At 42.5% G+C, this 19515-nt stretch overlaps 1 protein-coding gene across 1 annotated transcript in view; it reads left to right on the top strand.

The window, feature by feature from the left end:
* Nucleotides 1-884: 884 nt before the first annotated feature.
* Nucleotides 885-19515, top strand: part of slc29a4a (solute carrier family 29 member 4a) — a 44339-nt gene continuing 25708 nt past the window's right edge. The window contains exons 1-7 of the mRNA XM_074696290.1: nucleotides 885-1123; nucleotides 10214-10610; nucleotides 12099-12230; nucleotides 13926-14039; nucleotides 17965-18093; nucleotides 18288-18362; nucleotides 18449-18717. Of these exons, the coding sequence (XP_074552391.1) occupies nucleotides 10373-10610; nucleotides 12099-12230; nucleotides 13926-14039; nucleotides 17965-18093; nucleotides 18288-18362; nucleotides 18449-18717 (957 nt within the window). The 5' untranslated portion in view covers nucleotides 885-1123; nucleotides 10214-10372. The remainder of the gene's footprint in view (nucleotides 1124-10213; nucleotides 10611-12098; nucleotides 12231-13925; nucleotides 14040-17964; nucleotides 18094-18287; nucleotides 18363-18448; nucleotides 18718-19515) is intronic.

The raw sequence follows: 19515 nt of genomic DNA on the forward strand, positions 1-19515 counted from the left end.
CACCGATTAATCAACATCAGCCAAAATGTAGCCGATTCTAAAAAATTTTGCTCCGCAGAGATTCTGTCACTCCTGTTCCTGTGTGTCTGTGTTGGGCTGCACACTGCCCGAGTGCCCGCCCCCTCAGTCCACCATTATCTAATGTAAGACTAAAGAACAACGTTTTAACGTTGTGTAAGTTGTTTTTTTTTGTGAGATAAACAGAGATAAACTGTTCTTTCACATGCCCACCAGTTTTATAATTAAAGTTCCTTGTTTTAATTAAACAGTGTTCTGTCTCTGTCTTGAATCATATGGGTTTATAATAATTTGTGATTATATACATTATATATCCCGAGTATATCAATGAATTTATTATATATATCAGCCGATATATCTGATATCAGCCGATATATCTGATATCGGCCGATATATTGGATATTGGCTTTTTTTTGCCCCCAGTATTAGTATTGCCATCGGCCCCAAAAATCCCATATCGGTCGGGCTCTAATGTTAAGCAATGTGGTACCAATTATAAGTCGATATAACTTATTTTATTTATTGAATACCAATCATTCTTATCTAGATATTTAGAAAGATGGCCTCAACTTCAGCCATAAAATAAGTAAATATAAATCCCTATCATTGAGATATTTTGATAAATAGCAGTCAATTTCAGCTGGATAATTAGTAAACATAAATCAATCCCTTCTAATTTATAATAAATCTGAATGAACTTATTTCATAAAATCAATAGTTGAAGTAATTTAAATCTATATTAAGTGTCACTTCATTGCCTTATTTTTTTAAGTTGACGATGGTCAATTTTTTTTTTGAGTGTGAGTAAGAGTGCCTTGGAGAGCCTCCGCTCCGATTTTACAGAGAACCCCCCCCCCCTTCTCCATTCTCTCCTCCTCCGTTCATCCACGCTTCCTTCCCCTGGACGTTGCCGCTGCTGCTGCTGCGTTCGGAGCGGAGGACGGTGCCGGAGCATCCCTTCTGTCTGATGGAGACACGGAGCAGTTGAGGGAAACCAAAACCCGGACAGCACACGCCCGGACCTGAGTATCGTGCAGCGGGAGGGACCCACTCTGTGTGGTGTTACGCGGAGGAAAAGCCGGAGACGCGGACACGGAGCGGGGAGGTAGGGGCCGATCAAACCTGTTGTGTGTTTAGTTTGTGTGTCGGAGGCAGCACGCGCAGGAGAGCAGGCAGGAACAAAAACATCGATGTCACAGAGGAACCTGAAGCTCTGGGGACAAACTGAGCTGGGATCGTTGGGATAAAAGACACAAAACATCTGGGAGAGCGGAGCCAAGCGTTTCTCGGCGTCTGCGCGGCCTTTTTTTCATCAGTTACCCCCTCACACACACACACACACACACACACACACACACACACACACACACACACACAGTGGATCCATGTCTTTGCCAACAGACAACTGTGTGGTGCGGTTTGTGAGGGGGGGGGGGGGGGGGTTTCTCTGGGTTTCCATTGTTAGTGAAAAGCCGCAGGCTGCAGCCTGTTTTTAGATCCAAAATCAATTTCAAAAAGGAAATCAAAAAGGAAAGGAGCTGCGCTAAGAGCGCCCCTGTAGACCGTGGACGGAACCTCTGCACATGTGAGCGTGTCCTCCGGAAAAGATGTGCTCACCAACTAGCTGTGTATCGGACTCACAGGGGCAACATAAGCTCTTATATTCATTATATCATCATCCGGCTCCCGTCACGGCTGCTGGGGCTCTGTTCAATCAGGTGTATGGTGGCTCAGCAGCAGGGCATCATTGTCTGCACTGACAGATCTCTTTCTGTGTGTGTGTGTGTGTGTGTGTGTGTGTGTGTGTGTGTGTGTGTGTGTGTGTGTGTGTGCGCGCGCGCGCGCGCGTGCGTGAGTGAGTGAGTGAGTGAGAGTGAGCATGTTGTGAGCCTGGAGCAGCTGCTGTGAGGAAAGAGGAGTGTGTTTACACTAACAGAGGGTGGAGTTTGGTTTACACCTGTCATCAAAGCTAACAGTGTATATCCTATCTTAAATCAAGAACATTTTAAATTGATTTGAGAGCAGTAATATATTGATTTCACGCTCAGATTTTGTGATATTGTCTCTCAAAACTGCTCTTGCGCTCAAATTTGCTCTGCGCCTGCTCAAACTCGCCTCCTCGTGCTCAGTTATAATGCTGCGCGTGCTCAAACTGTCTCCTTGTGCTCAGTTATAATGCTGCGCGTGCTCAAACTGTGTCCTCGTGCTCGGTTATAATGCTGCGCGTGCTCAAACTGTGTCCTTGCGCTCGGATACAATGCTGCTCGCGCAGATTTTCTGCGCTCACACTCCGGTTCTTCCTCTCGCGCTGAGGGATTTTTTGCTCACAGATCTCTGTGTGCGCTCGAAATTTTTTGTGGATCAACCAATAGAAGGCCGACTAGTATTGACCAATTAGATTATCCCAGTTTGTTTATGGGCGTGTTTGCTGTTGTTCACGGAGCGTCACATACGGGCGGGCACTCTTTGAACCTGGTTTATCAGCCCCTGACCTCCAGGGCTGTAATAAATGTGATTTCTTTAATTTTTTTGTCCACTGTTAAAATCAGATATAATTCAATAAATACACGAGCACCCGTGTTTTTAACTGAAATAGCTGTAGTGTATACCCATAGCTGCATGACACAGTGCTCTTTGCGGTGTGCTGGTGGATAAAACAGTGTCACCATCATGAAGCTAGCGAGACAACAGCTCTCATAAAAAATGGTCCGACAGAGTCAAGAAAATGAGGCAAGTTGTTTTAAATTCATTTTAATGAAAACTATATTGGGCTGTGCACTGAATATTTGATCATATACCTAGCATTATGCCTGAACAATACTACACCTGTATGACAGTTAATAAGCTACCTTACCTTGATTAACCAATGCATTAAGTAGGGTATAAATGCCCCTTATGCCCTTCGTTATCAGCTATAAATGAACATTAATTACTGATATTAGGAAGCTTCTTCCTGCAGCCAAGATATTACTGATAGACTAATAAACCGTGTAAAATAGATGATTCATATTCCAGTCTACAGCATGATTACTGGAGATTGAGATAAACATGATGAGCAAACACGTTAGAGCCAGGCACCGTTTTAACATGGTTTGTAAGCATTAATCAATGGTTAACGTAATGATTGTGATGATTAGAGGTAAATACCCCTACCACATGGTGTCGCTGTGGAGTCAGGATTTAGATGTGTGTGGACTGTGATTGAGGTTAAGGGTCACACACAAAGGACACAGGGTGCTTCCCAATGTGCCAAAATGCAGTCTCCTATCTCCTCTCTCCTCCGCGACACCGGAAGTACTTTGTGAGCAGCCATATTGGAGGACATTCCAAAGCGCCAAATGTGCTCGGAGGAGAGAGGAGAGAGGAGAGAGGAGACTGAGCTGGAGGAGGCATAATCGAGGAAACACAAGTGCTGGCTTCGCGGAAGTCTTTTCACTGACAGACACGCCCCCTTGTGACGTATCGGAGCTGGCTACAAAGCGTCAGCTGCCTACATGTGGGAAACGTGAGCACCATGGAGCAAGATAAGCTGTTTAAGTGTAAAGCCTCGCCCGCACTTCAGGATTCTCGCCCCGATTTAACCCAGATTTGGTCCTCCACACAATCAGGGAAGAAATCTGGTCGGAGACTAAAATCAGCCCCGATGTTCGGCAAAGATTATCTTCTAGTGTGAGCGGTTAACAGATGAATCTTTAGCCCCACGATCGTCTCACAGACTCGTCGGAGCCGCCCCGATAATTTTCAAACATGTTTGATATTTATCTGGATGATTACAACATTCATTCTCACTGAGGATGACAACAGCCAATTAGAAAGAGCCCCAGAGACCGGACAACAGACAACAAGGCTGAAAGTGAAACTCAAAGGCTTCGGGTCAGCTGACTGCGCGCTCCACTGGCCCACTCGAGCCAGTTCAATAATGCCTTTAAAAATAACACATAACCACGCAATTTTCATACAGTAGCAAACTGTTGTTTTATCAGTGATGGGTGTGAGATCATGCCATTATTGGCTGATACAGCAACAGTTTCACCTCTGTCCCTCTGCGTGCGCGTAATGGATGAAAGGCACCGCTGCAGACAGCTCCACTTCTCTCTCCTCCTGTCCCACCAGTGCGCTAAGCAGTGCTTATAGCAGAATAAACACATTATTTATGAACACAAAGTGGCCCCAATATAAGACTTAAAAACTATCAATCTGGGCCTGGAAAAACGTGACATTTTTCTTTTTCATTCATGAACATATTCATGTTAAACTGATCTAAAAGTGAAAAATAATTTTCCGTGGTCGAGCGCCCTGTTGTTTACATTATTTTCCTTAATTTAGTTTCTCCCGTGCGTTCGCACCGGTTGATCCAGCTGTGACGCCGCCATCACTACAAGACTGACGTTATGTGACGCTTCGGAGGAGAGGACATCTCAATGCTCATAAAATGAACCTCCTCGTCTCCTCTCTCCTCTCTTCGTTTCCTCGCGTCTCTGGCATGCATCTCTGGTGGGCGGGACTAAGACGCAAGTGGAGGAGGCGAGTGGAGGAGGCATGGATGGAACTTTGGAGCTTTGAGAAGCACCCACAGACAGATCAGCTTGATGTTGGAGCATGTGGTCAGATGTCATGTTGGACAATAAAGCTCTTGAATCAAAAATGAGCTTATCAAGTTCTTGTTATATGAAACAGAACAACACATGGTACCAGGAGTAAAACAGACAAGATACAAGCTGCAGTGAGGCGTTGGGAAAAGCGACATGGATTCATTAAAACCACCGGAGGCTCTGAAACTTTCGGGTAATGTCGACAGCAACTGGCAGACCTTCAAGCAACAGTTCCAGCTTTACATCGCGGCCATGGGACTGGAATCAAAGCCGGACACGAGGAAGGTAGCGCTACTGCTAACCATAGCAGGCCCACAGGCTATTGAAGTCTACAACACGTTAGTGTTTGATGATCAAGAAGATAAAGATAAACTCGATAAAGTGCTTGAAAAGTTTGATGCACATTGCTCTCCAAAGAAGAACGAAACATACGAGAGATATGTATTCCGTTCGCGAGTGCAGCAGCAGCATGAACCTTTCGATAGCTTCCTTACGGATTTGAAGCTTAAAGCACAATCCTGCAACTTTGCTACTCTGAGGGACTCCATGATTCGTGACCAGATTGTTTTCGGCGTGGGGGACAAGAAGGTCAGAGAACGGCTACTGCGGGAAACAGAGTTGAATCTAGAAAATGCTATCAAGATCTGCCATGCGAGTGAGCTCTCTCAGATGCACGTGAAGACATTCAACGAGATGGGAACGGGCACGATCGCCGCGAGTGACGGCGCAAGTGTCGGTGCTGTCTCCAAACAGTGGAAGAGGCGCTCACAGGCACAACACGCAGATGATGGAACATTCCACTGCAAGCGCTGTGGCTCACAGCACAAGCCACGACAGTGCCCAGCCTTTGGTAAGCAATGCTCGAAATGCCAGGGCAAGAACCATTTCGCCAAACAGTGCTTCTCGAAAGGGAAGGAAAAGAAATCTGGAAAATCAGTAAACATTGTAGAAGACACTGATTTAAGTGAGACTTTCTTTGTTGGCATGGTAAATTCTGAAAATGAAACAGAAAAAGAAACTGAAAAAGAGGTGAATGCTATTAAAGAAGATAAGAAGAAGAAGACAGCACCACTAGTAATAAATAAAGTAATAAATGGGACAGTGATAACAATGAAACTCGACACTGGTGCTAAGGCAAATCTGATCAGCATCACTGATATCAAAGAAATGAAGGATAAGCCAAAGATACAGAGAAAAACACTTCAGCTAAAAGACTATAATGGGCAGAAAATCAACAGTTTAGGAACATGCAGACTGAAAGTAACAGCGAGAAACAAAGTGCGCAATTTACTCTTTTCTGTTGTTCCCGAAGGACTGGATTCACTACTAAGTGATAAAGCCTGTGAAGACTTGAATCTTGTAAAAAGAGTGTTCTGCATCAACACACCTGAGAGCAGGCAACATGATTCTATTGACTGTATAATACAGAAATTTTCAGATGTGTTTAAAGGTTTTGGTGCACTACCCTTTACATACAAAATCCAGCTAAAAGAAAATGCACAGCCTGTTGTACATGCTGCAAGAAGAGTTCCAGCACCATTAAAAAACAAGCTAAAGAAAGAGCTGGAAAGAATGACAACTCTAGGTGTAATCAGAAAAGTTGAAGAACCGACAGACTGGGTTAATTCCATGGTGTGTGTGACTAAAAAAAGTGGTGAACTGAGGATATGCATGGATCCTAAGGATCTCAATGAGAACATCAAACGTGAACATTATCAGATACCCAAACGTGAAGAAATAACAAGTGAGATGGCAGGTGCCAGATACTTTTCAAAGCTAGATGCATCTCAAGGCTTTTGGCAGCTGAAACTGGATGAAAGTAGCACAAAGTTATGCACTTTTAACACGCCATTTGGCAGATATTGTTTCCTCAGACTGCCCTTTGGGATAATATCAGCTTCAGAGATATTCCACAGAGCGATTGAAGGACTGGATGGTGTCCGAGCCTATGTCGATGACATCATAATCTGGGGGTCCACAGTCCAAGAGCATAACGAACGTCTCACAAGAGTAATGGAATGCATACAAAGGTATGGACTGAAATTAAACAAGAGTAAATGTCAGTTTGGCGTTCAGGAGGTTGTTTTCCTTGGAGACAAGCTTTCTGCACAAGGTGTACAGCCTGACAAAGAAAAGATCAAAGCCATACAAGACATGCCAAGACCAAAAGACAAAACGGGTGTACTACGTGTAATGGGGATGGTTAACTTCATTGGTAAATTTATTCCCAACTTATCTGCAAAGACGTCCTGCATACGTGAGCTCCTGCACAAAGAGAAAGAGTTTGAATGGACAACAGATCATGAGCGAGAGTGGAACAAACTTAAGGAAACACTTACCACCGCACCTGTGTTGACGTTCTTCGACCCAACAAAGAAGTTGAAGGTGTCAACAGATGCTTCTAAGGACGGAATAGGTGCAGTACTACTTCAAGCAGAAGATGAGTTCTGGAAACCAGTGGCCTATGCCTCCAGGTCTATGACAGAGACCGAGTGCAGATATGCTCAGATTGAAAAAGAATGCCTGGGGCTGGTGTTTGGCCTTGAGAAATTTCACAACTACATTTATGGCCTACCATCCTTCACAGTAGAGACAGATCATCGTCCACTAGTCTCTATCATTAAGAAGAATCTGAATGAGATGTCATCAAGGATTCAGCGTCTCATGATGAAAATGCAGAAATATGACTTTGAACTGATTTACACACCTGGCAAACACCTTGTCCTTGCAGATGCTCTCTCACGAGCATACACAATGAACAGTGTGAGTACTACAGAGGAGGATGTGCAGATTCATGTGAACATGGTGTCAGCTTCACTTCCTGTATCAGACCAGAAATTCAAAGAAATAGCTGAAGAAACAGCAAAGGACGCAGAGCTGCAGAGTGTCATCACAAACATGCAGAATGGATGGCCTGTAGGATCCTGCCCACTCTTCTATCACATCAGAGGTGAACTGACTGTAATTAATGGACTGTTACTGAAACAAAGCAGAATAGTTATTCCACAAACACTGAGACAAGACATTTTGAAAAGAATTCATGAAGGACATCTCGGTGTTGAAAAATGTAAAAGAAGGGCGAGAGACAGTGTTTTCTGGCCTGGAATAAACAGAGACATTGAAAGACTTGTAAGCAAGTGTGAAACATGCCAAACGCACAGAAATAAGCAGACAAAAGAGCCAATGATAGTGACAGCTGTACCACCTGCACCATGGCACAAAGTAGGGATGGATTTATTCCACCTCAAAGGCAAAGACTACTTAGTGGTCATTGACTACTACTCAAATTACCCTGAGATGGCAATGCTGACAAGCACATCGTCAACCTGTGTCATAACACATGCAAAATCCATCTTCGCCAGACATGGTATTCCAAACACAGTTGTTAGTGACAACGGACCTTGTTTTGACAGCAAAGAGTGGCAAGAGTTTGCTCAACATTACAACTTCAGGCATCAAACCTCAAGTCCACTCTATCCACAAGCAAATGGAAAAGCTGAGAAAGGAGTCCACATTCTCAAACAACTCCTTAAAAAGGCTGATGACAGCAAATCAGATCCATATCTTGCTTTACTCAGCTACAGAGCATCACCGCTTGAGTGTGGATTATCACCTGCTGAACTACTCATGAATCGGAAATTACGCACGACACTGCCAAGCTACTCAAAACAAAAGGAATGTCCAAAGCTCAAGCAAAGACTACAGAAACAAAAGGTTAAGCAGAAGACATTTTATGACAAAACAGCAAAACAGCTTTCACTGCTGTCATGTAATGACACAGTCAGGATTGAGAGTCCTGATGGATGGAAAACAAAAGCCACTGTGCTTGAAGAGGTTGCCCCAAGGTCATTCACAGTGAAGACTGAGGAAGGACAAATCTTTAGACGCAATCGTCGAAGTCTTATGAAGATACCAGATCCTGCTTCAGAGCAAAATGTATCACGCAGTGAAGCTCATCCAGCACCTTTAACAAACACTGATGGTGACAACCACACAGAGACGACAGCTCAACCTGCAGTCAGAAGATCTAAAAGGGAAATTAAAAAACCTGACAGACTTAATCTCTGAGCAAAGACAAGTTAAAAAAAAAAAGTATGTTGTTTATGTAAGTTGACAGGTTGAAGCAGTCTGTTTTAGTTCATCCTAAATGTTTTCATGACAGATGTTAATGTGTTTTCATATGTTTAAAAAAAAAAAAAGTTTATGTCAGATTGTTTGTTATAACCCAAAGAAAGGAGGATGTGATGATTAGAGGTAAATACCCCTACCACATGGTGTCGCTGTGGAGTCATGATTTAGATGTGTGTGGACTGTGATTGAGGTTAAGGGTCACACACAAAGGACACAGACAGATCAGCTTGATGTTGGAGCATGTGGTCAGATGTCATGTTGGACAATAAAGCTCTTGAATCAAAAATGAGCTTATCAAGTTCTTGTTATATGAAACAGAACAACACAATGATGACTAATTGATAAGCATAATGTTCGGATAAGCCCCTTTCCAAGTCCTCCTAAAGGATCACATCTTGCATACAGTATGATCATACTTTGCCTTTATTAATGTTATAGCCTAAATCATTTTCAAAACAAATTAAACAAATGCAGGGTTAGCCTACATAAATATATTTTTTGTATAGTTTCCATGTATCTATAACCCCAGGTATATGATCAAATATTCAGTGCACAGCCTAATATAGTTTTCATTAAAATGAATTTAAAACAACTTGCCTGATTTTCTTGACTCTGTCGGTCTATTTTTTATGAGAGCTGTTGTCTCGCTAGCTTCATGATGGTGACCATTTCCGGTACAAATTTGGACACTATGAAAACAACGTAGTTTGGATTGTCTCCACTGGTTCAGGATCATGTTTAAATCTGGTCTCCTCTTTGCAATGTACAGTTTAAACTTGACTATGGGGATGCAGTGATGGCCTGTGTTCCCAGACATGAAGTGATCTGAGCCAAATCTGTTTTTATTATTGTTATGATCTCCTCTACACAGTCCTTTCTGCTTTTTATTAATGCAGCACTCTCTACTACAGAGTAATATCTGTTTTTATGAAAGCAGTGATCTCCACTACAGTGATATCTGTTTTTATCAATTCACTGGTATCCACTACAGAGCCATGTCCATTTTTATTAATGCAGTGATCTCTTGTCTGTTTTTAAGCAGTGCTGCTGGAATCTTGAAGATCTCATCAGTCCAGTCTTTTTTTTGGTCACTGTTCTATATCCTGATGAAGAACAAGTATTTTGTTAATGATCGGTAATGGTGAGGTGCTAACCGTACCTGTATTAACTGTGGAACCAACAGCTCCCACTGTGAGCTCTCTGCCAGTGTCTGTATGAACGAGTTCTCTGTCTCTGGTTAACTGTCACAGTTTCTGTTCTTTAGAAGAGGAGCTGAGTTCCCTCTCTTTCCATCAGCATCATTAGTCTCTTTCCCACATTGAATATGCCTTTTGCAGCTCAGCTATCTAGATTTCTTTAGGCCATGCACCCTTGTCTGCTGTCACTGTTAGAGACGCAATGGCAGCTCTTTTATTCCCTCTCTCCATCTCTCTCTCATTTTAATTTGTCGGTCTGTGTGTTCCTCCCTGCAGATCCTTGTCCTCTCCTCTGGGGCGTGACACAGTGATTGTGTTTAACATGCACAATCCCAGGGGTGTGTAATTAAGATTTTATAGAGTGGTGTTTGTTTGTGTGAGTGTGTTTGTGTGTGTAAGTGTAAGTGTAAGTGTGTGCGTACTGGAGAACCTGAGATGGGCTCAGTGGGAGCAGAGCACCGCAGGCCAACACCAGTCCAGACACCAGTCCAGACACCAGAGGAGAAGACTACATGGAGGGATGGAGGACGGGAGGGATGGAGGGATGCAGGGAGGGAGAGCTGGAGAGAGAGCGGGGTGGTGCAGAGTTACAGCTTTGACTCGTACCAGCTGGAGGAGGAGGAGATCAGTAAAGACGCCCCAGAGAGAGGAGTGCTGGCTCTGTCTGAGACCGGTAAGACAGTTTCTATCCTTACTACCAGTGTGTGTGCGTGCGTGTGTGTGTGGTTTATAAATAGAAACACAGAGAACAAGGAGAAGGGTAAGGATGAGAGGAAGGACCTCATTTGAGTTGGACATCATCTTTTTCTGTCCAAACACTGAAAACTAAAGTCTGTGAGGAATGAAGATTATCATCAGCTCCTCATCTCCTGGGCTTTATGTTACAGATAAATTCTTTATGTTATCAAAAAATTCTTTCTGTATTAAAAAAAATTATTCATGTTTTAGAAGTGTTCTTTATGTTATAGACATATTCTTTATGTTAAAGATGTGCTCTTTATGTTATAGATTTATTTATAATGCACTGCCTGTCTTCTCATATGTTGACAGCTCAAACAGTCTGTTAATGATAAAGATGAGTGACCTTTGACCTCCTCTGTCACTTACAGAAATGTTTTTGTGTTTCTACTTCAGGTAAAGATTTTTTAATGAGGGAAACGTTACATAATTATTATCCTACATTGTCTGTGTTTTCATGTTAGCAGCCAGATCTTTCAGACAGCAATGCTAACATTAGCTATTCAGGTTAAAGATGGTCATCATTTCCTGCTTAATTTACAGTGTTCCTAACCCAGAGCTCTGAAACTCAAATTAAATGTCTAACCCCTAAAACCCAAACTCTCCCCCTGACATGAAGTCTGAAGTCCTCAAAACTCCTCGCTGACGTTTGGCTCTCTCACAGCAAGCAGAGCAACTTCATCAGGTTCTGTTAATGAGCTCTGGGTATCTGCAGGCAATGGTTGTTCCTGCTCCCTCTGCAGAATCACGTCACATTAACCTCTGTTCTTTAAACAAATCGGTTTTTCGGCCATTTTCATTTTCATTCTCATCCTCAGCAGCGATCTGTCCCCTGCAGACCTTGGGCAAATGTTTTTTATGCCTTACTGAACCCTTAGGGCGTGGTCACACTGGCCATCCAAACCGTGGCGTGCTTGAGCATGATTTCCCCCGCAGCGCTATTCCCCAACTGGAGAGTACGGCCAGTGGTCACGCTAGCCCTATATAAACTAGACTTTAGCAGGTATCACACACGTCATCGTGAAGCATCTGTTTACATGAAGCGCAATCTCATCAGAGTCAGCACAGTGAGACACAGAGAACACTGCTATAACTTTTAAGACTTATGGACCTATGGCAAGTCATTTCTGCCCGATATAGCCCTCTGACAACCCCGCTTAGTTTAAAATGATTGTCGAGATATGCGCTCACGGTGATTATAAGTCATGGATCACACATGCCGTCCGCGTGCTTATGCTCGTGCATGAAATAAACCATGCCAAAGCCCACCTCTCCAAAGCGTGCCAAAGAAGTGAATCGTGCTCAAGCACGGCACGGTTGCGGTCACACTAGCCATTCCAAACGTGCTTTAGGGCTGAAGCGTGCTTAAGCACGGCACGTTATGCCAGTATGACCGTGTCCTTACTCTTTTCTTCCTGCTCAGACTTTGAGGAGCCGATCCCTGAGGATCGGTATCATGGGATCTACTTCGCCATGCTGCTGGCCGGAGTTGGCTTCCTGCTTCCCTACAACAGCTTCATCACTGACGTGGACTACCTGCACCACAAGTTTGAAGGTTAGTGATGTTTGGGTACGAGAACACACCTTTGAGCACTGTGGACAGAAACATTGACTCACACCACTACATTGTTATACAAAAAGAGAAAATAATGGACTTCCAGAGAAAATGTGCTGCAGGAGTCATGAGTTAATGTGTGAGTGGATGAGTGACAGGTCTATTGTTTACATGTGTTATGAGTTGTTTTATCAACCCCATAGGAAGCGCAAACAGAGACTCAAATACAGTGTCTGAGGAGTATGTACATCAGCTTCTTTGGTATCCCTGTACGAGTCTCCTTAGTGCTTTAGTCAGAAATCTGTGCTTGTTTTATGGGTGAGTTCGTCTAGCAAGCCCTAGAGCCAAAACACTGAGAAAGCCATCAGAGAGGCTAGACAGAGCTGCAGCCAACAGCAGACAGAGAGGGGAGGGGAGGAAACAGGGAAGAGTGTGTGAGGAGGACAAAATGAGTTGGAAGAATTTTTCTTATGCCATCAAAATGTCAAAAAAAAGACTTAAATACAAGATATGATGAATCTGGGGGAATCCTCTTCTTTTTTTTTTCTTATTTTGGAGGGAGAGGCGAAATGATTGGATAGGGAGTGGATGTGGTGTCACAAAGTACAGAAGGGTGAGGGTTGGAGGAGTAATAGGAATGTTGGGATGATAAACTGAAAACACTGATAGTGTTCAAGATCACTACAAAAAAAAAAACTTATCAAGTGTTTTTGCCTTATTTTCAGTTAAAAAAAGTCTTTTTATACTTGATATGCGCCACATTCAGCTGGTTATTCCAGTAAAATGTCTTGTTTTAAGTCATTTAAAGACAAAAATGAGGTCTGAATTGCTTGTTACAAGTAAAAAAATCTGCCAATGGAACAAGAAAAATCTGCTTAAAAGTTGCTTTAAACTAGATCAATGTCTTAAAGGTCCCATATCATGTAAAAATCACTTTATTAAGTCTTTTAGTGAAATTTGTGGGTCTTTGGCTTTGCTTGTAAATGTAGAATCCTGACCTAAAACAAGCTTTTTGAATTTTGGGGATCTGCCGACGTCAGAGATTCCATTTTTTGACCAATCAGGAGCAAATCTCTCCAGCAGCAGGGAGGAGAATGCCAAAGTTGAAGAGCCATCACTGCTCTGTTTTTGGCTGTAAACAGCCACATTGTTATCTTTATTCAACCATCAAGTCCAGAAAAACATGTCTACACCTGCTGGACAAGAACAAAAACACAGTTGTAGGGATGAGTTGAAGTCTCACCCACTCCAAACACACCTTTACCTTTGTTTTAAGGCCTCAGAGCTTCTCAGGTGGGTCCAGTCCTCAGCAAAGACCCACCTGTCAACCTGAAGAAGGTGCAGTTGGCCTGTAGGGGGAGCTCCGCATCTTTTGGCATCTCTTTAGGGAGCTAAGTTGTTGGCCATCTGCAACTGAGACAATGGTGCCAATAAACTTTCATCCTGAAATCAGCTGACGTTGTAAAACCTCTGATACACAAATAAATATGTGAACTCTGTAAACTGTCTCCAGCCTCACATTACCCCCATGCCAACCTGAGTCACAGACACTAACCGACAGGAAGGTCCAGACTCCTGTCTATGGACATCACTCACAAACTGTTTAAAGTTATAATCTCAATTTTGCTGGAACTGACTTGAAGAAGACTTCAGGGTTTAGGGTTTTACTCCCAGCTGTGGTTCTCTGTGATCCAGGAACATCCATCGTGTTCGATATGAGCCTGACCTACATCCTGGTGGCTCTGCTGGCCGTCATCCTGAACAACGTGTTGGTGGAGAGACTCAGCCTGCACACCAGGATCACTGTGGGTAAGTCAGAGTTGAAATCACCATTAAAACGGTCTTACTACGGGAACACCTGCTGGGTTATTAATGAGCTGCTGGGAACCTCCAGTTTACCAGAGAGAAGTAAACGGAGAGAGGCTGAAAAACACACTCTGATCTTAATCTCCCTGACTCCCATCCTAAAAGGATTCCGATAAACCCAGCCAGAAGCTGTGGATCCACCAGAGGGTGTCTGTGTTTCTCCCCGCTTTGAGTGGCATCAGAGATGTTTAAAAGTTTTTTGCAAGTCCAAGTCAAGTACCCCTCTACCAAGAATACTACACAGCTATATCTACAAAAAGGATTCAAAGCATTTTTATTGACACCCCTATCAGTATCAGTACTGATTACTCGTTTGTTATATGATTCTATCCAGGTGAGTTTCTAGGTGCCTGATAAAATTTGATGTGGTGGATCCAGCATCTTTGATCTGCATACCGCAGACTTTACAGTTAGCACTCCCTTTGTTAGTGCCATCCTGCTTGAAGTTTTTAAAACCAAATGTAATGACAAATGGTTCAGGAGCAGGTCTGCCGCCGCTCGCCATTGTGGTAATCCAATGTACAAGTGAAACGGCTTGATCTTGGAGGCACACACACCAAATGGTTTGTTGGTAACCACTTTACATGGTTGCCATGGCAGGGTTTCCTCCAGGGTTTTTTGAAACTTTGTGAGAGCCCCTCGGCCCCCCCTCAGAAATTTGAAACTTTTATAAATTATTTATTCAACACAAAAATATTTTTTTCCTTATCTAATGACAAAGTTTGCAGCCATGCTGAGATCTCTCTTTTTATTAAAAACTACTTTAAATTTATTTGCTTGGCTGATGCATGTACTACAATTTATATACTAAAATCTTACACTGCAATATAATAGTTAAGCTATCATAGTTACTCATAGTTGTTAAAGTAGAGGGTGAAGTTAAAGAAGATAAATGGTGATAATTTCTATGTATACACACTCTGGCCACCCCTACATATGTCACTGCCCTCATTGTGACACCTCATTCTAATAGTCTGGACATGCCCCTGCACAGAGGCACATATTAACAGTGGTCACAGTGGCATGAAAACTTACAGGCTTTCAGGTTTGTTCAACAAAAGCTGGAGGAAAATTTCTCTGTTGATTTTTAAAGAATGAAGGGAAAGCTAGACAAACTGCAACTTCTATCCCAAAGAGAGCAGAAAGGGGACTCCTATGGGAGCGACTAGATTCACAGTGCTGATCAGCACGACAATCTCCACAAACTGATCAGGATGAAGTTTAAAGTAAATATAAACCACACAGAGTGACAGGGAGAACTTCTGCTTTTGAGCAAATAAACACTGCAATGCATCGCAGAAAACAAAAGTTTACTCAGCGACTCGCGTGATATTTATGATGTGACTAGCATTATTACAGCATATAAAGCTAGCTAGACTATAACATGTATCTGTAAACACTGATTGATGATCAAAGAAAGCACAGAATCAATTTTCTCCTGAAACTGTGTCTTATGTGTGCACATCAGGGCGGAATTCTGCTGTGCGCAATGATGAGAGCTGAGAATCATAAATTGCAAAGACCTGCCAGAGCTCTGTTGCTTGTTGGTTTTGACCATGGTATGGTCCTACCATGAGTATGAGTTTTGGTCGAGGCAATTTTGGTCACACTTACAAGAGCCCAGTACAGTTTTATTGACATTTAAAACATCTGGGGAGAAAAAGATCGTAGTTCTGGAGGCATGGCAGCTTTTATTTTGGTGTGGTGGTGCACCACATGATTATCCAGGAGCTCCAAAACATGAGTCAGAGTTGAGTCTAAAGTTTTTTTGAGTATGAGTCCAAGTCAAGTCTACAGTCTGTGTGCACAACTCGGGTCCAACTCTAGTTAGTCGTAAACTTGAGTCCCCATCTCTGTGTGGCATCATCTCCAGGTTCTTTTAAAGCAGGTTTAAAGTCAGTGGGTGCAGAGATTTAGACCAATATAAGAAAAACTTCAACTACACAGATGGAGTGGACGTATTCAACTGTGACATGTCTCTGCAGAGATACTGATTGGTCTGATGAGCCCATAGAGTTTGAGGAGTCCAAAGAGTCTGAAGATTGTAAATGGTTTGGCCCCGCCTCCACTGTGTCAGTTTGTCAACTTCTGGTCGGTGGACTCTATTATATCCACAAGGATATCTTCTTTTAAAGACTGCTATGTACCCTTGTGCTCTACAGCCATCTTTTTCTGTGAAAGCCAAAACTCAGTGGAACACCTTACCAGATGACATCAAGAACTGTGACTCACACAACAGTTTCAAAATCAAACTGAAAAATCTGCTAAATCTGCTAAACTTAAACTACAATTCTCTGTGTGTGCATTTTTATGTGTGTGTGGGCAGGGGTGGGGGTGTGTGTGCATATGGTTGTTTCACTATGATGAAATGATTTAACCGTGACCTGCCAAAGGATTGCAGATATAAATTAGCTTTGAGATAACTGGTACAATGCATCAAATTGTAACATTTATGTTAACTTTTGTACACAGTCCCTTTACAAATAGATTAAAGTAAATCAATAAGTCTGAAAAGTCCAAAGAGTCTGAAGGGACTGGATAGTCCAATGAGTGTGAAGAGACAAAAAAGTCTGATGAGTCAAAATAATCTAAAGAATCAAAAGAGTGTGATGAGTCCAAAGACTCTGAAAAGTCTGTAGAGTCTGAAGAGTCTGAAGGGCTGAGGGGTTTGAAGCATCACTATAGTAGGAAGGTTTGAAGGGTATGAAGAGCCTGAAGGGTTTGAAGAGCCTGAAGAGTCTTAAGGGTCTGAAGAGTCTGATGAGTCTGATGAGTCCGAAGCATCTGCAGAGTCTAAAGCACCTGTAGAGTTTGAAGAGTTTGTTGAGTCTATAGATTCTGAAGCATCTGTTGAGTCTGAAGCAAGGTTATAATAGTTAACTAATACAAAACTAAAAACGAAAACTGAAATTTAAAATACATTGCAGTTAATAGTTAATAGTTAATAAAAACTAGAAAAGAAAACAAAAACGATAAGTAAACTAAAACTGTATCTTGTGTTCATAAAAGTAACTCAAACCAACTAAAATTATAGACAAAATGCCCTTAGTTTTAGTTTCTGACAATATTAATAGCCTGTAGAATTTAAATAAACCCAACACATTTTCCCAACCAATTTTAAGACAGTTTTCGGCAGTTGTCAGTGCCGTACAGCACCATCATTGTGACATACTGGGACATGCTTGTTTACTGCACTGACTGGCTGTGTACTATGCTGCGACAAAATGCAGGGGAGCAATAAATCAGAGCATCTGTAATAGTTTCATTGCATGTAAGTCTGACTTTATTGTTACAGAGTCCAAGTTTCTGATTATTAAAGCTCATACTTTATTGTTTTACATAATTTATGTTTATATTTGTTTATTTAAGTTTATATTATTTTTTGTGTTGAAGGCAGCAGCCAACAGTTCAGTATCAGCATTGACTGAGCAGTGAGCACTATGTTGGACTTGATAATAAACAGTATTACAAAATATTTACTCTGACCTTTTTGAATCCTGCACCTGGCAAATAAGGTATGAAAAAACTAAAACTAAACTGAAACTAAACTAAAACTAAGCCTTGTTGCAAAATTCAAAACTAAATAAAAACTAGAATGCCCGCTCTAAAACTAATTAAAATCAAACTGTAATGGAAAAAAAATGTCAAAACTAACTATAACTAAACTATAATGACAAATCCAAAACTATTTTAACCTTGGTCTGAAGAGATTGTGGAGTCTGAAGAATTTGAAGAGTCTGTAGAGTCTGAGGTGTCTGTGGGGTCTGAAGAGTCTGAAACCTGGCTGTTTCTCATATCATCACCTGTTTATAATGGATCATCCCTGTAGTCACAACAGAGCCTGCCTCAAGTCTTTTTCTCTCTGTAGGTTATATCCTCGCTCTTGGCCCGCTGGTCTTTGTCAGTGTTTTTGATGTCTGGCTGGCGAAGTTCACGACCCAGCAGGCGTACATCATCAACCTGGTTTCGGTGGGAGTGGTGGCATTTGGATGTACAGGTACAACTCATCATGACGTTCTCAGTTATTAAACGAACTCAAATATAAAAACCTGTTGCTGACGGTAAACCCGTGAAGGTCAAACATTTAAAGCTGTTTAGATTGAACTACAGCTTGTTAGCTTAGCCTAGCTTCACTTAGCTTGGCACAGAGATGAGCTCATCTGATAATGGCATTCTCCTGTCCCTCCACAGTGCAGCAGTCTAGTTTCTATGGTTACATGGGGATGCTACCCAAACGCTACACTCAGGGCGTGATGACAGGAGAGAGTAAGTATGCTGACTCTGAAGAAAGTTCACTCTCTAAGCCCTGCGCTCTCCTCCTCATTCTCACCTGTGTCTCCGCCTCCCTGCAGGTACGGCCGGTGTCATTATCTCTCTCTCTCGTATCTTCACCAAGCTGCTAATCCATGACGAGAGGAGGAACACACTCATCTTCTTCCTTGTCTCCATCTGCATGGAGATGCTCTGCTTCCTGCTGCACCTGCTGGTCCGCCGCTCCCGATTCGTCCGCTACTACACTAACCATGCCCAGGGCAAAGGTCGGGGCAAAGGTCATGACCCCAGAGACAATGGGACTGGTTATCGGGTTCACCACGATGTCACCGCAGAGGATGTAAGATTTGTAAGTTTGTGGAGCTTTTCCATACTGTGTGTGTGTATGTGTGTATGTGTGTGTGTGTGTGTGTGTGTGTGTGTGTGTGTGTGTCTGTCTGTCTTCCGTGTGTGTCTCTCTGTCTGTCTATATGTCTGTATGTATGTGTGTCTGTGTGTATCTGCTGCTTCAGTGTTTCCACATCAGTGTGATGAATCCTGTCCTCCCACACTTTGGCCCTCATTCATCAGTCTTGCGTGGGAAGTGACGCAGACCTGGGTGTAAAAAAGAGCTTACAGCAACGTGCGTGTGTGATTTATTAAACGTGCGTATCACGGCCAATCATGGCGTATGCCTGATCAGCTGTTGATAAATGTGGCAGCTGAAAACAATCGTAATTTACATAACACGCCCCTAAATATTCAAGGTTCAGCTGGCCGAACCCGCGGAATTTATGACATGGAGGTACGCATTAAGGGAACTTCTCCATGCTTGAAATCAACAAGGCCATAGCAACAGTTAGAGAGGAAATGAGGTAGTGTTGTTTGGCAGCTGGAAAAGTGGTGGAAAAGAAGAGCAAATCAGAAAAAAATCACCTGCAAGGAAATCACTGCAGTAATTCAGCAGCGTGAATGTGACAAACTAAAATACATACGAGTTTTAAACATTTAATTTACACAGCCTTTGTTTATACATTGATTAATTTATTCGTGATGTCTGACTATTAGAAGCCACAATATTATTAATTGTTTCCGTTCAGGCTTTTAAAGATGTGTGTCACAGACTGAAGAAGGGGTGGAGCTGAAGAGTGTGTTGACCGTTACGCAC

The sequence above is a fragment of the Halichoeres trimaculatus genome, unplaced genomic scaffold (genome assembly GCF_033239565.1).
Source record: "Halichoeres trimaculatus isolate MK-OKI-2021-1 unplaced genomic scaffold, fHalTri1.1 fHalTri1_scaffold_20, whole genome shotgun sequence".
Lineage (NCBI taxonomy): Eukaryota > Metazoa > Chordata > Actinopteri > Labriformes > Labridae > Halichoeres > Halichoeres trimaculatus.